This window comes from Kryptolebias marmoratus, linkage group LG17 (assembly GCF_001649575.2).
Source record: "Kryptolebias marmoratus isolate JLee-2015 linkage group LG17, ASM164957v2, whole genome shotgun sequence".
NCBI classification, from domain to species: domain Eukaryota; kingdom Metazoa; phylum Chordata; class Actinopteri; order Cyprinodontiformes; family Rivulidae; genus Kryptolebias; species Kryptolebias marmoratus.
Window position 1 is genome coordinate 2,815,734 of NC_051446.1, and position 16,992 is coordinate 2,832,725.

General features: G+C 39.2%; 1 protein-coding gene across 1 annotated transcript in view; it reads left to right on the plus strand.

The window, feature by feature from the left end:
• Window positions 1-16,992, plus strand: part of aass (aminoadipate-semialdehyde synthase) — an 87,000-nt gene that overhangs the window by 15,421 nt on the left and 54,587 nt on the right. Inside the window, exons 7-9 of the mRNA XM_017435382.3 lie at window positions 492-570; window positions 3,543-3,670; window positions 9,274-9,422. Coding sequence (XP_017290871.1) covers window positions 492-570; window positions 3,543-3,670; window positions 9,274-9,422 — 356 coding nt within the window. The remainder of the gene's footprint in view (window positions 1-491; window positions 571-3,542; window positions 3,671-9,273; window positions 9,423-16,992) is intronic.

A 16,992-nucleotide genomic window follows, 5' to 3' on the forward strand; every position in this document is an offset into this window, starting at 1 on the left:
TGACGTTTTACTTCTAATTTTGGAACGGCGCCGGCAAATGCGTGCCGCAACCCGCAACCCATGATGCTTAGCAACGGTGGCCCGTGAAGTCCAAAAAGGCGCGTTAGTTCGGTTCAAGTCCAGTCTGTATTCACACCAGAAGCGAACCGCACCAGAGTTCGTTTGGAAGTGGACCGAGACCACCTCAAAAAGTCGGTCTCGGTCCGGTTGTTTGATCCGCACCAGAGTTCGCATGACTGTATTCACACCTGCACAAAAAGTCTGGACCAACGCTGGAAACGAAGTCTGCTTCGATTAAAGCGGACCAAATGTGTCAGGTGTGAATACGACCTTAGGTTTGGTGCAATTTAATGCTTTAGTAGGCTAGTTTTGAAAATTCCCAAGAACTATTCCTTTGAAAGATTACTTTGTCTTTTTGTAAGCCAACTAAAAACAAATGAATGTGTTTTTTTTTTTTGTTGTTGTTGTTTGTTTGTCTTTTTTTTTTACAGGGTGCCCAAGATATAATCAATGAACTTCCTGTTGAATATGTTGAACCTCATGAGTTAAAGGACGTCTCTGAAACAGGAGGTATAAGATTTTTCTTACATTATCTGGTTACACATGAACCTTTTGCTTGAACATTCTTCTTCTTTTTTATTTAGGGTGCATTTGTTTTGTAATTTCTCATTTCTCCTTCTCAGAGTGTTAATGGTGAGGATTAGATTTTTTTTGTTTGAATCAGTATTTATTTTTCATAAAGCAACTAAGAAATTAAAGCAAAGGCTGCACAATTTTTTGAATAAAAAAAGTACTGATAATGATTTCTTTGCACTGACCCTTGAAGATGTGCTGTCATTTCAACTTACAGATAGTTTTTTATTGTTTTTGTTTTTTTTAATTGTCTTCTTCAACAAAAATAACAAAAAAAAGAAAAACCTGTTTCTAGTAGCAATAGATAATGTAGCCCAGTACTTACAGGGTACACACAGGGTAACACTCACTTCATAATACATGGTGGTTTCTGTAGGTAACCAGGTACATGGGCTGTAAATACCCAGGCACATACCCTGCTGTATCATGTAGGGCTACCGTTCTTCTTTTACTGCTACATCTAGTCAGAATAACTACTTTAAACTTTGTACCAATAGAAAATGACAAAGTTAATTTGTTTGCAGATCTTTCAGAAAATGAACTGTTTTGTATTAGTTTTCCATTACAGTTCTAAAATGCAAATTGATTTAAAATGGGGACTTTAAAAAAGTCAGTAAAAGCACTGACAAAGGGCAGTCTGCAAATGTGAGTGTAGTCGCAGAATTTTTGGAAGAAAAAACTTAAGATGGAATTTATTGTAGACATCTACAAGTAAAGCATGTCAATTTATTGTCACTGCTTGACCTGCAGTGTTTAAATGTCAAAATATGTTGGTTTCTTTTGGCTTGTTCATTTCATTTTGTTCACTCTGAGTGATTCAAATCAGACATTTACATACACTCATTGTGGCATGAATGTCAAATTAATTCTTAATTTAAAAGTTTTTGAACGGTTCTTTATAGAGGATGGAATGATAATACAATATAAATTTTCAGTGACTTTTGAAAACAACTTTAAATTTATTGTGAGTATTCTTGAATCCACTTAGAGTCTGTACTTAAAGACAGGGTCAAGTATAAAGTGGTCCCTCGTTTATTGCGGGAGTCGGTTCTGAAAAAGTCCCACAATAAACAAAATCCGCGAAGTGGTGACTGTTTAATTTTTCCTTATTCAAATACATGTTAAGGCCTCATAAGCCTGCTTCGCACTCTTTATAAATCTTTCCAAAACTGTCATTAACATTTTCCACATTGTCACACAGTTTACACTCTCAGAAACCTACATAATTTTAACAACATGATGAAATTCTGAATGATTACTCACCCGGTAAAATATATTACAGTTGCTCTGATGGCGCTGCCTCCCCACCCTCATCAGTAACGTTGTTTTCCGCAGGCCTGGGTGTTGGTGTCTTTTTGCGAGTAAGGAACATGGTTATTGGGAGTTGCTGTCGCTCCTTTTTTTTCTGGGCGAGGATCTTCTTATACACTGACATGCCACTTTCGATGATATTAGAGAACTGTAAAGAGCGGTAAATCAAGGGGTCCCACTCTTGTGCAACTTGCTGAAGTTCATTAGCCATCCTGACCATGGTTGCCAGATGATCAAGTGTTAGTCCGACGACCTCCTCTTCTTCAACACTTGTCGTCTTCCTCCTCTTCCTCATCTTCTTCACTTGCAGGCTTTGTCATTTCCATCAGGTCTTCGTCTGTTAACGGTTGTGAGGGGGCTTCAATCAGGGAATTTATGTCATCAGGAGTATATCATTGAAGCCATCCCCTCCGAGCTGCTTTGCCAGCTGCACGACTCTACCGCAGAGTGATGGAGATCATCAGGAGAGCATCCTTTATCGCGCACCACTTCTGGCCACAGTTTTTTCCAGCAGGCATTCAAAGTTTCACTCTTCATCTCCTGAATGGCCCTCTGAATATTTAGGAGACACGATGCAATGATGTATTCATGCCAGTAAGCCTTAAGTGAGAAGTTTTGGTCCGAGTCCACAGCTTCAACCAGATGTTGCAGCGCATTCCGGGTGTAGAAAGCTTTGAAAGCACAGATGATCCCTTGATCCATAGGCTGAATCAGTGATGTGGTGTTTGGCGACAGATATTCTATTTGCATGCCATTGTATGACAAATCAGCAGCATGGCGTCCTGCGTTGTCCATGAGCAGAAGCACTTTAAAGTTTGTATCCATTGTGATGTTCTTTTTCCTGCACATCCACAAGGCTAATGCTTCCTAGTTATTCCATCCACTTTGTGCAACGCACCAGTACCACAGCAAGATACTACCACCACTATGCTTGACAGTTAGTACATTGTTTTAAAGCTTCACCTTGGCTCATCCCAACATATTTCTTATCATTGTAGCTAAGAATATTGATCTTTGTTTCGTCTGACCATTAAACATTTCTCCAAGAGACATTTGGCTTGTCCATGTGAGCAGCTGCAGATTTCAATTGACCTTGTTCCTGAACATCCAAACCAATGTCCTTTCATCTGAGAGGAACATATGAGTATTGGTCCATCCAATGAGTGCTGTCAAACAAATCTGTTTTATGCTGGCAGAGAGAAACTACCAGCTGCAGCCAATCATGATCACTAATGAGAAGTTAATAAGCCTTGGTCAAGTTAAGACATTCTGGAACATTTAGCACCACTTAGAAAAGATTTATGTGAATGGATTGATGTTGACCATGCATGTATAATTTTGATTGTGTGGATCAGAGAAAATTTATAATAAATTCAAACTTGTTTTTAAAAATAACAATGTTGTATAATCATTCCACCCTGAAAAAAGAGGTCAATTGAGTCATTAAAAGCCTCAAATTAAACTGACATTCATGCCCACAATAATTGTATGTAAACTTCTGAATGCAACTGTGAACATGAAATATTAATTGCTGTTTTTATTTTTTGGATATCTGAATTGTTTTAATGACAGTGAGCCACACTTGGTTCTCTTGTTAGATATGACCAAAGTGTATGCCACAGTTCTGAGCCGACACCACCACCTGGTGAGGAAGAGTGATGGCATCTATGATCCCATGGAATATGAGAACCATCCCGAACTGTACACCTCTCACTTCAGGACCAGTGTGAGTTTTTTAGCTTTTGTCCTGCTGCTACAGTAATGTACTGACTCCCAGTAGGAACACTCCTTGTCAAGCCTCCCAGCAGTTCCTGTCACTCACATACAGAGATCTTATTTCAGTCAGTAGCCCTAGGTGCATGGTAAAGTTGAGTTGGGGCTTAAAGGCATATCTCACATGTTGCTTTCATCACAATCTTTAGGGTTGCTACATTAATAACATCTAATGGTTTGCATTGTAAAACCATACTAATTGTGCCCACACAGTATTAAAAAAATGAAAGTGCTTTCATCACTATTAACAATTTGCAATGATGTTTAGTTAAAATAAAGGCACCACTCACAGAAAAATCCTAATTATCAAATAGCTTTAACACAAGTCCTTCACTCTTTCTAGTAAAACTATTGTCAAACAAAATATGTGGAACAAAATCATTACAAAACAATTCAAAATACTTTGAAAGCTGTATAAAAACTTTATTAAAAATTTATCTTTAGCATTTTTTGAAGAAATGCACCTTTCATGTTGGAGTTTTTTGACTAAGATCATCTTATGTTGAGAAATGACAGTTAAAAGTGGTCAGGCAATTGTGTTTCTCACACACTCTTACAAATTACATAAAACAGCTAACACATAGCTTACAAAGCAGCAATTTTATCTATTGCTTAATAAGAAAGCAATAATAAGAAATATTGTATACCATAACATTTCTACAGTAGCCTTGGATCATTTGTACTGCACAGAAGGCATACAAAAGTTTAAAATGCAGATTAACCTAATTAGGACAAGGAATAAAATGTAAAATTATAATCCAAACCTCAATTACGCCATAACAAAAGAAAGAAATGTGGCAGTTACTCATGACTAAGCAGCTGGTCTTTATGAAACAGCTTCCATCTTAATGTAAAAAGATGCCAGTCAGTGATCAATTTAAATTCTGCAGGTCAAGAATTCCACATGTTAATCTCTCAAATTTCTTTTAACACCAACATGAACATATTTCACCAGTGCTGGCCTCCCTTCATTGGCTCCCTGTTTGTTTTAGAATTGATGTAAAGTTTTAATGAAGAGCCTCTCAATGGGCAAGCTCCTGTATATCTGTCTGATCTCCCTCAGCCTTATGTGCCCTCTGTATCCCTTAGATCTAATGATCATTTGCTTTTAGTTGTCCCCAGGTCCAGGCTGGTCCACAGAGGTGATTGAGCTTTTTCAGTTGTAGCTCCTAAACTGTGGAACCAGCTACTCCTTCCTTTTAAACAGCCTTCAACTCTTGGTGTTTTTAACTCCCAGTCTAAAACAAATGTGTACTCATTGGCTTTTAATACAGCATGAGAATTGACATCTTTTGCTTCATTTTATTGTTTTTATGGTTTAAATTTTTTTAATTATTTTTCATTTTTTGTTTGTTTATGTGTTCTTTTGTCTAACAAGGTTGAGTCAAATCCTCTGGATGGGTTCTTCTTTGTCGAAACCTTTTTGTTTTTTATCTAAAAGACTTCTTTAGTCTAAGGAGCTGCAAACAAACCCAGTCTTATAAGCAGCATCTTCGCATGGTGTATCAACCGATTGCTGGTGACACTCAAAACTAGTTTTTCACATGTAAAAGGAGGACAATCAGCCTAATGACCGATTATTAGTGTCCTGATGGCTGCTTGCCATTCAGAGGGCTGAGTGATACCCGCAATGACAGCATTGTAAGGGCTCAGTTATAGTCACGCTTCAGTGTGTTGTGTTGAGTTCCGTGCACAGTGTGCAAACCTGAGCGAGCTTTGTAGGCATTTATACTTGACGCTTAGATTGGTGCAGTATTCTCTGAAAAGACAGGTGGCAGTACACTACATAACCGTTGGAATTGCAGTAAGAAAAAGAGTACAAACTCATCACCACACACCGAAAATGGCTGTGCGCAGTACCGCACATATTTAGGAGGATGAACTGTTCTGTTTATGACTATTATACAGAGAGAATGTTTAAACATGAAAGCATTCAGTTTGACTTTTATTGATCTTCAAATGAAATGTTGAGTACATACATGACATAAGGATAGTTAGCTGTATTGTATGCTTACCATAATAGAAAATAATGCCTCATTCATGGTATTCTCACTGTAAAAACAAAACTAAACAAACTGGGCTACCATGGATCTCTTTACTGGTTGCGATTTGTCCATCATAGGACCGATATTTTTTTCCCTCTGTGGTCTAAAAACACTCCTCTTTACTAACTGCAGCAGCAATGTCTGTCCATGAGTTTTGAGCCAATTGATTATTACATAAATGCTGGTACAGGCGAACCAGTTCCGCTAGAGCACCAAAATCGTTCATTTTGAATGAAGCAGAGCATTCGCAGTCCATGCCAACTTACGAAGATCGGAAGGTGCACAACAACACGCTGTGACACTGTGCAGGGATTTTGCACAGGGTGGGGGTGCGCGATTGCATCACTATTGGCGCTCGCCCCCTTGCACCGTGTTCATTAAGTGTAAACCTAGCTTCAGAGGGTGACAGTTGGACACAGAAGCTTCCCCCCCTGTTTAACAATGGACGGGTTTTCTTCACAAAAATGGCTTCCTTTACTCCTCTCTTGAACCAACATTCCCCTTTATTGAGGATGTGAACATCATCCCTGAAAGAGTGACCGCTGGCCTTCAGATGAGACTAAACTGTAGACTCCTGACCTGATGATCTTGCTGGGTCATCCTTTAGGCTAGTGGTCGCTTTGTTTCCCTGTATAATTGATCACAGTCCTCCTGGCACTTAACAGCATATGCAATATTACTCTGTTTGTGCCAGGGAACCAGGACTTTGGGATGAACAAATCTTTGCTGGAATGTATTTTGGGGTTTGAAAGCCTCCAGGATGTCATGTTAAGAAAATAAACCTCGTAGTTTCTCTGAAACTCCCACAACATACAGAATGACCACTGGTCTGGTTCTAGGTTTGGGGTCCTCCTTTTCACTCAGTGGCTGGCTGGAGTCCTGTTTGGGTTTCTTATCCAGGCCCTGGATATCTACATTTGTCCAAGGCCTGTCTTGTGTGGGATTTCTCCTTCTCCCTGGCTCCTGAGTTTGTGGGGACGTTTTCCGTTCTGTGGTACTGAGTCCTGATGAATCCTAACTTGTGTTCCAGAGTGTGATGGGAGTCAAGTACTGGTCTATGGGTGGGTTTGCAATAAATAACAATTTCCAAATGTCCTCCATCTGAGTCTAAAAGCCAACCTGCCATCTTTTACATAGGCTTGTGTGAACTTTATATATTTATCCAGAGTTGATTTGATCAGTGAAATGTTGGACATTTTAACTCAACTGTCATCAACTCTGTGAATACCTGAACTAATGACCTGGTGGTGTCACTGAGGACATCAAGGCTCTCTTTTCTACCTCCTCCATGTACAGATTTGCAACAATTAGAGAAACAGGGGACCCCATAGCAAACCCATGTTTCTGCCTATAATATTGCTCCCCATATGTGAAGTAGGTTGACTGCTGGAACAGTTTCAAAAGTTTACACAGTTGCCCTGTGTAAAGAGAGGTCCTGCACCTAAGAGTGGTGTCTGATTTCAGCAACAGGAATGCACGTAAAGAGTAATGTGACATCAAAAGAGATTATAGTTTCATCCAATTCCATGATGAAATCTCTCACCTTCTACACAAAGTCCATGGTCTTATGTATGTGATGTTCTGAGCTGCCGACTAAAGGACCGAATACAAATGCCAGATATTTGGAAACATTTTAAGTGACAGAGTTAATAATGCTAACAATTGGTCTTAACGGTACATCTTGTTTGTGAATTTTAGGTAAAGTATACAGACTAGGTGTGGCCTCCCCTGGATACTGATGGTGGTACAGAATATGGTAAATAGCCATGTCCTGCTCCAAATATTTTAGGCACTGTAGGAGAGATATGAATCATGGAGGAAAATGCAGGGTTACAGGGTTAATAGCTTTATTTCTATGTGAGGAAAGATTAGTAGGACTGTTATTGCCAGGCTAACACACTAGCCTGTCCAAGAACAGCCCTTTTATGGTAATGTTTGGTGCAGTTTAGGAAATGCTGTTTGAGATGTTATTGGCTTGACCCAGACAGCTGGGTCAAGCTGACCCAGTGTGCAGCGTGGGAAGTGCTCTCATTTTGACCACTTACCAAAACTTATGCAAATCATAAGACAGGCGTGGATTGGTCAGGAATCTCTCACACTCACACACCAATGTAGTGACTATATATATGCCCTGTCTGTATCAGACAGTGGGATTTTTGGGACTTTAGTGAATGTGTAAGCAGAGTGCATGAGGTGCTCTGAAATGAAATCCCCTGTGTTGGTTGGAGAAGAGAAATCCCTGTCTGTCATTTTTCTTTAACTATTTTGTATCATCTGAACCTTTTTCCTATAGCACTCTATCAACTTCTTCTTGTAACCTCGTCCTGAATCTCTTTTCAGCAGCTCATAAGTGGTTAAGACACCAAGGAGTGTCATAACTTTATCATTATAGTCTTTCTGATTCAATGTCACTGTGTACTTTTCTTTGTCTGCTGGGAGGAAGATGATGTTCTTTTCCTTGCTGAGAGTGGCGAGCATGTCCATCTCCTCTCTGCTGATGTTGGAAGGTAGTGTTTTTGCGTTAGTGAGGCAGGATGAAACATTCTGACATTTTGTTGTTGCGGATGGCTGATTCTGTGGCTGTGATCCTCTCCATCAGAGGAATTCTTCTTGGTGTTTCAGCAAAGTGCTTTCCCCTGGCAAGGATCTCTGTCTCTGGCTGGGTGAGCTGTCTGTCGGACAGATGCGAATCCCACTTCTGTCTCCCTGCTGTGTGACTGTGTGTGTTCCAGTGTGAGATGAAGATAAGCACATCCTTGATAGAGAGCAACGTTGGTTCAAGAGAGGAGTAAAGGTAGCCATCTTTGTGAAGGGAACATGTTCGTTGTTAAACAGGGGCTGAGGCCTCAGTCTCGAGCTGTCACCCTTTTATAGTGCTGTTATTGCAAGTGTCGCTCAGCCCTCTGTGAATAGGAAGCAGCCATCAGGGCCCCAACAATCAGTCGTTAGGCTGATGGTCCTTCTTTTGTATGTAAGCAACAAGAGTGGTTTTGAGTGTCACAACTAGTTGATTCACTATGAGAAGGTGCTGCTTATAAAAACTGAGTTTGCTTGCAGCTCCTTAGAGTGAAGAAGTCTTTTAAATTAAAAAAAGACTTTTCAACAAAGAAGAACTCAACAAAGATGTTTCAACAAAGAATAACTCATCCAGAGGACTTGACTCAACCTTGTTAGATTTTTCTACCTGGATTATTGAGCATCCATCAAGATCTGTTCTATTGTGTTTGGTATAATTTTTTTTATTGTTTTTTTGCAGCACTTTGGCCAATGGCAGCTATTTTTAATTGTGTTATATAAATCATTTTGATTTAATTTGAAAAGACAAAAGTTTAAGTTTCATTGCTTTGTAAAACACCTTGAGATGACTTGTTGCGAAATGGTATGATATCAATGAACTAAAGGAGTTAGAAATTAAAATATTCTTGAACAAGATTCTTTTGTAATATCTGCTTGTTTGAAAGTTTAACAAGCAGTCAGAATGATGTGTTTAGTGGTGTGAACTTTTCTTCAGGTGGCACCTTACACAACGTGTCTGATAAACTGTATTTACTGGGACCCTCACACCCCTCGACTCCTCAGACGACTAGATGCTCAGAGGCTCATGAGACCACTCAAACCCTTGCCTGTTGACAAAGAAGGATCACCTTCACTCCCTCACAAGTAAGAAAGCTACATTATCATTGAATTATTTTCAAACTTTTTAAAGAACTTCAATTACCTCATCTTTTATGGCTTATGGCCATACCACTCCGAGTAAACCTGTTCTCGTCTGACATCAGAAGCAATGAAGGGTTGGGCCTGATTAGTATTTGTATGGGAGACCTCCTGGGAATACCAGGTGCTGTGGATCAGTGGATAGAGCAGTTGTCCTCCAATGAGTTAGTTAGTTATGCCACATGTTGCAGTGTCCCTGGTGCAAGACACTGAACCCCTCATTGCCTCCAATGTGTACCCTATCGGTGTATTAATGTGATATAAAGCACAGATTAGACGCTAAACAATTATTTATTCAGATTAGCTTTGTAGAGATTTAATAGAGTGCTGTATGAATGTGTGTGGATGGGTAAATGAGGGCACAGATTTAAGAAAGGATGTACTATGGTATGGCACCATCCGTCCGTCTGTTTGCAGACAATTTCTTGTACAGCCTCATATTTGATAACCCTTTAACAAAGTTATGTCAAACTACATACCTTGAAATCTCCTGGGTCAAGGATGATTCTTATTGATTTCAAGGTCATGGGATCAAAAGTCAAGGTCATAGGTGACCCCTTTCGATAAAACCTTGTCCATGCTCCAGCTGGACATAAATGTCAAACCCTTTGTCCCTTAAATTATGCCTATTTGTCCATCCATAAGATAGTACACAGTAAGTTACCCATGATGTAACTCCACAACTGTTTAGGACAGAAAATGTCTCCAGACTGTGGCTCCACATTGGATCTTGATTTTATCAAGATTACTTCCACCAAAGAAATCTTGAGTGGTTCTTGTGAAGTCTACTACTCTGTTCATAAAATGGTTTGTATAGGCTGGTAGTCAACTGATGGGTGCAGTTTCATGTTCTTTAATTGAACTGTTTGCTTATTGACACCATGGACAACATCATTATCAGTGAAACTGACATTTCACCTCACCATGATCATGTAAATACCTAATAGACGTGATCAGAATAGTTGTGTGAAGGAATTCATGCTTTGGATTTTGATTACTCTAATAATTTACGAGAGTATTATGTACTATTGGTGGTACTCTTGCTATTGTAGTTTTCATTTTAATGCAGACAGATTGAATGCCAACAAAAATGCTGAAAAAAACCCCCAGATTTAATAAATGCTAAAAATTGATTTGCATGTCATTGAGGTAAATGAAAATCTGATCCCTAAACAAAACAAGATTTTGTTTTTGATGGACTAACTTTTGTTGGCAGCACAGCAGCAACATATTTCTTGTATTTGCTCTCCAGGGGTCTCATTTATAAAAGATTGCGTAGAATTCATGCTAAAAGTGTATGTATGCCCAAAAGGCAAAAATAATGTACGCTGAAAAAATTTCAGATTTATAAAACCATGCACACGCACACCAGCAAGAAATTTCCTTTTATAAATCACACTTGTATCTTAAAGTTTTCACACAAGATTCCGCCTCAGGTTCTGCCCTCCACACGCCTACATTCATCCATAAATGGGCAAATGCAAAGCACCTCATGAATGTTTAGGTTTATTTAAATGAGCCAGCTGATCAATGTTATTTAATGTTTACCAATAGCAATCACGGTGAAAAGAGCAAAGAAACTACATTTCACCAAAGCAAAAATCAATGTGCTAGTAAGTGAGATGGGGAACAGAAAAATAAAGTACCCGAACTGACACCTTTTGAAAGAAGGATGGCCAGTGTCGTGCCAAAAGGTGATGGTCTGCCAAAACTAGCCACCGCAAGGGAGCACGCCCGGGTGCGAGTGCCCGGGTGTGAATGCCTCTTTTGCACTCTGGGGGTTTGGAAAGGGGGTTAGGAGCCAGCGCATGAGGGGGTAGCCACTGTCCGCTCATGTGTTAATCTGTGGTACACATCACCCTGGTGATCATCCAGGGAAAGGAAGGTGATGGGGAGAAAACTTTGAAATGTTGCATGAACTTTTATTTAAGATTTAAGTTGAAAGGTTCTTATGTCTCACAAGTGGAAGCATAAATACTACTGCTGGTTTGAAAGCTTATGGTCGTATTCAGACCCGACACATTTGGTCCGCTTTAATTGAAGCAGAGTTCGTTTCCAGCGTTGGTCCGGACTTTTTGTGCAGGTGTGAATACAGTCATGCGAACTCTGGTGCGGACCAAACAACCGGACCGAGACCCATTTTTTGAGGTGGTCTCGGTCCACTTCCAAACGAACTCTGGTGCAGTTCGCTTCTGGTGTGAATACAGACCGGACTTGAACCGAACTAACTACGTAAAGCATGCGCCTTTTTGGACTTCACGGGCCACCGTTGGTAAGCATCATGGGACAAATTGCATTATTGCTGCTAGTTGCGGCACGCGTTTGCCGGCGCCGTTCTAAAATTAGAAGTAAAACGTCATTAAACCGACGTTGAATGACTTGCTCTTGAATTTCAAAATGGTACTGTAATTGTACAAATTGTACAATTGAACAAACTGAACCCATGGTATGAATTTGATATTTATGTCCTAAAATGGATAAGATATGGCCATTTTTAGATGAAGCTAGCTAGCTACCTTAATCTTGCATAAACATATCTTGGTCATTTAAAAAAAATAAAAAAAATTCCTGAATAACTTTTTGTTGGTTACTCATGTAGAAGTTATAAAAGAAGTTCTACACTGATTGATTGGGTTTGAGCCCTTGGAGGAGAAAATGTTTAAAGATTTTGACATTTTGCTAATTTGCAAAACGTTATATTTTCAAAGCCAACTTATCAAAACTATATATATATCTAACCTCTGACCTTAAACAATATGGGGACCATAAAAAAGCTTGCTCTTTATTTTTTGCTAGCTAGCATTATATCTTGTGCAGGGATAACTTACATATTTTGAAAATGGTTACTTGTCCTTGACAACCTCTGTTCAGCTTGGTATCTAGAATAAACCTGATGAGTTTTATGGCGATGGATCTTTTTAACCTTCGAGAAGAAGTCAAAAGTAGGTTTTGCAAATTTTGCAATGTATCAAAAAAGGGGGCGTGGCCTATACAATGTGATTTAGTACCATGTAGGGGACACATAAATATAGGTCCTTAAATTGTGCAACTTATGGTTTAGAAGTTACAAGACAAAATGCAAAAAAAACCTATAATAGCGCCCCCTTTAGGTGGACATATCCAATTTTTGTGAGCCTAATACGCTAGCCCTAGTTGCCACCATGTAGATGTAATCTCAAAACTCCTTACAATTTGGACTGCAGTATGACTTTTTTTACAATAAAAAAAATTGGAACAGTTTCAATAGGGTTGAATCTGTGTATCATTTGTTCTTTCCATTTTCAATTAAATATCAAAATTCAAATAATGAAAAACTGACAGATTATTTTGTCTTTTGTTTTTTATTTCAAAAATTTAAAAAAGCCTGTTTTTTCATATTTCACTTTTAGGCTCAGATCAAAAACACAAAATGGAAAAACGGGCAGCAGGACAGAATTTGATTTTAATATTTTATTGGTTGGGTTTAGGTGACCCGAAAGTTTGGTAAGGAGCGCTAGCAAACAACAAACGTTAGCTTGTTACCCGCCACCATAGACATTGTTTACATAGACACCTTGAAGACTGGTGCTGACATGTCAGCGCAGTCGCCATCTTGGCCGGGTCCTTCACTCACCCCCCAGTTAATTTCTTTGTACTGAGGAAGCTGTATGTCCAGATACAAGAATCAAGAACTCCCTGAATTTTTGCCCAATTTTTCACACAGTTTGGTTTGTTACAAACAGCAGAGATGTAGTTCTGATACAGGACGCTTTCACACATTAAAAATATGTGCTATAATGCTAAAATACTTTGTTTTATGATCTTTAATAAAGACAGACATATAGTATGGCATCTTATTAGATGTATATTTCAGTACATTTCATATTTTATTAAAGAAACAAGTTTGATTGTTTCAATTTATTTCACTCTCTCTCACACACAATCCTGAGTCTTCTGTATACACCACATCAATAATTTCTTCACATTCTAGAGAGCTGTGCATGCACATATACATGCAGTTTTTTTTCAAGGCCTGGAAAAGTAACCTTTAAAAATTCCAGGTCATTCTAGGGTCTTGGAATGAAAGGGATCATATAAATGCTGATACGAGCGAACCAGCTCCGCTAGAGCAGCAAAATCGTTTTAAAATTTGAAATGGAGCGCGGTCTGTGCACAAGTTACAAGAATTGGGAGGTGCATGACCACACGACGCAACACCGCGCGGGGTCTTTGTGCAGGGGCAGGGACAGCGCAATTGCATCACTGTTGGCGTGCGCACCCTTGCGCAGTGATCAACGTGTAGATCAGGGGTGTCCAAAGTCGGTCCTCGAGGGCCGGCATCCTGCATGTTTTAGTTCTCTCCCTAGTGGTTGTAACAACCTCCTCAGCAAGTCAGTGTTCTGCTTAGGCCTTCTAATGAGCCATCATTTGATCCAGGTATGTAAAACCAGGGAGAAAACTAAAACATGCAGGATGCCGGCCCTCGAGGACACCCCTGGTGTAGATGTATACTTTTGGGGGTGCGGGTGGGAAAAAATGGGTATAAAAAATTAAATATTTTACAATAAACAAGCGGAGCTTGAAAGGTAATCCTATGTGATAAAAATATGGTCAAAGCTGCTCACTCTGTGTTCTGTGGCTTTTAGAGAGAGGAGAGATCCGTCCAACATGGCGGCAGAGCCGGATGCGCTCCAGCACAAAATGAGCATCTACTTATTTATCTCTGTGCAATATCGATCGATAAGGACCAGATAATCCAGTCAGACCTATCAGCCATGGAGACTTATGTATTGCTTTGAGGATCAAACCGCTGTTAAACAAGTCCTTGATGAAAATAGTGTGCCTTTCCTGCGCCGCTATAGTAGCTACTACATTACCTTAACTGCCCCACAGAGCCACTTATGGGTCATCTAAACCTGACCAATTAAATATTAGAACCAAATTCTGTATTGGTGCCCGTTTTTTGATTTTGTGTTTTAGATCTTGGTGAAATATGAAAAACAGGCATTTTTTCATTTTTGGTGTTATAATAAAAAACAAAATAACCAGTCAGTTTTTCATTATTTGATTTTTGATTGTTGATTGAAAATGGAAAGAACAAATGGTACACGGATTGGGCTGCATGCTTTGCTGGATGCATGGAAATGCTGCTGCTCTGGCACATGCCCTTTTTAGGGGCTTAGACTGCTAAAAATGGGAAATATCTTTGGCAAATGGCAAATTTTTTTGAAAGATGAACTAAGCCAATTTTTATTCATCAGCAAGCATCCACTACAATGTTTGTTATATTATTAATATAAATTAGGAAGAGGGCTGGGCCAAGGATCTATCCCTGTGGGACACCTTTAGTGACATGAGGGGGTGAGAAAGAAATTCCTTTGATCAGGACCCCCAATTTTGGAAAAATGGAGATTGTTCTCCCCAGTATATAATTTGAGGAAACTATAATTTTAAGCATTATAAAAAAACAAGAAGCATATCCATCTTTTATATGGCAAAACAATGCATTTATGCCTCTCTAAAATTATGTTCCCCCTCATCAACAGTGGTTTGATCCACTGTACCCCTAACAAGTCGGAATGTGCCTGTGAACGTTTGGGTTGGGTGCAGCTATCATGAATAACTGGCTTCCAATGAGTTGTTACTTACACAAGCTCCTGTTTGGTCCAGTGGTGAGTGTCCCTGCTTTTCACACAGGAGACTGGGGTTTGATCCTTCTGTAGGCAGTTACATTATTATTATTTTATTCAAACCAAAACACTTTATCTTTTTGTAGATGGCAATAGTAATATTTCTATTATATTTAAAGGGATCTCCAACCAGTAGGAACAATAGACCTTGTTTAATCATTTTAATAGCTATGAATCCAAGCCAAAATTAAACTGTCTTCAACATGGTTCTTAATAACTTTTGGATTGAGTACAACTATACCCATATATGGTGTACATTGACACTCAGTATTATTCACCCTGCAGACTGAACACAAAAAAATACTGTAGCAGTTGCTACAGGTATAGAGACAATGTAAGGTGGTAGCATTCAGACACTTTCAAGGAGAAATTATTCAAAAGCTTTATTTTAAACATACGTCAAATTTACTCAAATTACCTATTACAAAGGGTTCCTCTTAATAAGCAATGTGTATGACTTAATTACTTGTTGTGTATTGTTTTAGTCTGTGTTTAACTATTTTTATGGTTTTAAATGAAATTTCAAATGTTTTTTGTGATTCATTGTCAGTTTTTGACTGAACTGCAGATGTAGGGCAGTCAGCAGTCAGCAGCTTGTGGGTTTCCACAAGTGTACGTCTGTGGTAGCTCAGTTGGTTCTGTGTTTTTGTAATCCTAAGGCTGCAGGTTTAAATACTATGGGGTCTGTAATAAAAGGGTTTAATATATATATATATATATATATATATATACACACGTATATTTATATGCCAATATCACTTCTTTAGCATCACTTCTTTAACATCACTTCAGGCCAGTTTCCAGGCGGTCCCACAGTCATCTGTTCAGCTATCAGTAGGCAATGCTAGCTGGGCAGACGCTCGGGTGTACGTCCAAGTAGACTAGTGGTGATGAGGCGGAGGGATCTTCGGTCTCATGACAGGTGACGAGTTGGAGTTTAACTAAAGTTCTGACTAACTTCACTAACTTTTCCTAAGTTAAAGTCCGTTATGATCCCAGAAATAAACTGGAAAAACTTCTTAATGAAGGAAAATTTGTCTCGAAGGAAACATATGAAGAAGGCGGAAAAACACAAGGATCACAACTAAAACGTACAAAGTTTTTAAAAAAAAACAAAGCGACGAGGACAAACGAAGAGCCAGGAGAAGAAGGGAAGGCATAAAAACTGAAGAAGACGCAAGAGAGGGGAAGTGGAAGCGCGCCCGGGCTTTTAAACAAAGCCGTGGGTTTGTGTTTTCTACCTAGATAGTCCAGTCACAGCCACTGTTCTTTAAAGAAGGCAGACATTTCAGTGGGTATTCAACCAATAGACAATACACATACTCGGATGTCTACTATTAAGCTTTCAGACCAAGAAAAAGGGAAAAAAACAAACAAAAAACAAAAAATCGATCTTTACACCCTTTTGCCTCAAAGATATGAGAAAAATAAATCTAATTAAAAGAAGACACAGACTTGATCAGTAACTAGTTTAACTTCTTAAGTGGAGTTGAGCCTTTAGAACTAAATGAATCACAGTTAATAAGCACTGAAAGAAAACACGTTACATGTTTATAAACTTTTTTGTACTATTACTGAATTTCAAATACAGTTCGGATGTGTACATGACACACACACACACACACACACATATATATATATAAAATAAAAAAAATTCCCTTCTCACCCTCCGCGGGTGGTCTTTGTTTCATCCTCTCAGCTCGGGTCCTCTACCAGAGGCCTGGGAGCTTGAGGGTTCTGCGCAGTATCTTGGCTGTGCCTAGAACTGCACATTTCTGGACTGAGATGTCTGATGTTGTTCCTGGGATCTGTTGTAGCCACTGCTCCAGTTTGGGGGTGACTGCCCC